Genomic DNA, 715 nt, shown 5'->3' on the forward strand with positions numbered 1-715 from the left:
GGTGTGACTTAAGGACTCAACAGAGAAGTCTTCGAGGGCGGCCTGAAGGGGCAGCGGAGGGACGGGCAGACAGGTGTGCGTGGGTGGGGCTGCTCACCTGGGCTGCTCTGCGTGCTGACAGCCTTGTTGGAGCCCTCTGACCCGGATATCACAGAAGGCACTGAAGTGGTCGGGATTGGAGTCGATGCTGAAACCAGAGGAGCAGGGAGCAGGTGAGGGTCAGAATGCGCTGTGCCCTAGGGGAGGGGCTGCAAGGTGGACAGGAAGGGCGGGGGTGGGCTCCCCTGGCCATGCCCCCACCCCAGCCATGGGTGGAGCCTGGCTCACCTCTGGGGCCCACCCTCACGGTGCAGAGGGTCTTTCCTCCCTTGGGGTGCTGGACTTCGCACACCAGGTAGTCATCCGGCCCTTGAAAGGTGCTTGAGAATCAGAGAGGATAAAAGAAAAACGAATTAAAAGTAATGAGGACAATCTCAGAGACCTCCAGGACAATATTAAATGCTACAACATTCGAATCATAGGGGTTCCAGAAGAAGAAGACAAAAAGAAAGACCATGAGAAAATACTTGAGGAGATAATAGTGGAAAACTTCCCTAAAATGGGGAAGGAAATAATCACCCAAGTCCAAGAAACCCAGAGAATCCCGAACAGGATAAACCCAAGGAGAAATACCCCAAGACACATATTAATCAAATTAACAAAGATCAAACACAAA

General features: G+C 52.7%; 1 gene segment (V, D, J or C); it reads right to left on the minus strand.

Annotated features, from left to right (window-relative positions):
* LOC105002289 overlaps nucleotides 1-715 on the minus strand; it is a gene marked incomplete at its 3' end in the record, with an annotated part of 11,144 nt that overhangs the window by 6,718 nt on the left and 3,711 nt on the right. The window contains 2 exon segments of the C gene segment in view: nucleotides 98-187; nucleotides 328-419. Of these exon segments, the coding sequence occupies nucleotides 98-187; nucleotides 328-419 (182 nt within the window).

Source organism: Bison bison, unplaced genomic scaffold (assembly GCF_000754665.1).
Source record: "Bison bison bison isolate TAMUID 2011002044 unplaced genomic scaffold, Bison_UMD1.0 scf7180017864448, whole genome shotgun sequence".
Classification (NCBI taxonomy): Eukaryota; Metazoa; Chordata; class Mammalia; order Artiodactyla; family Bovidae; genus Bison; species Bison bison.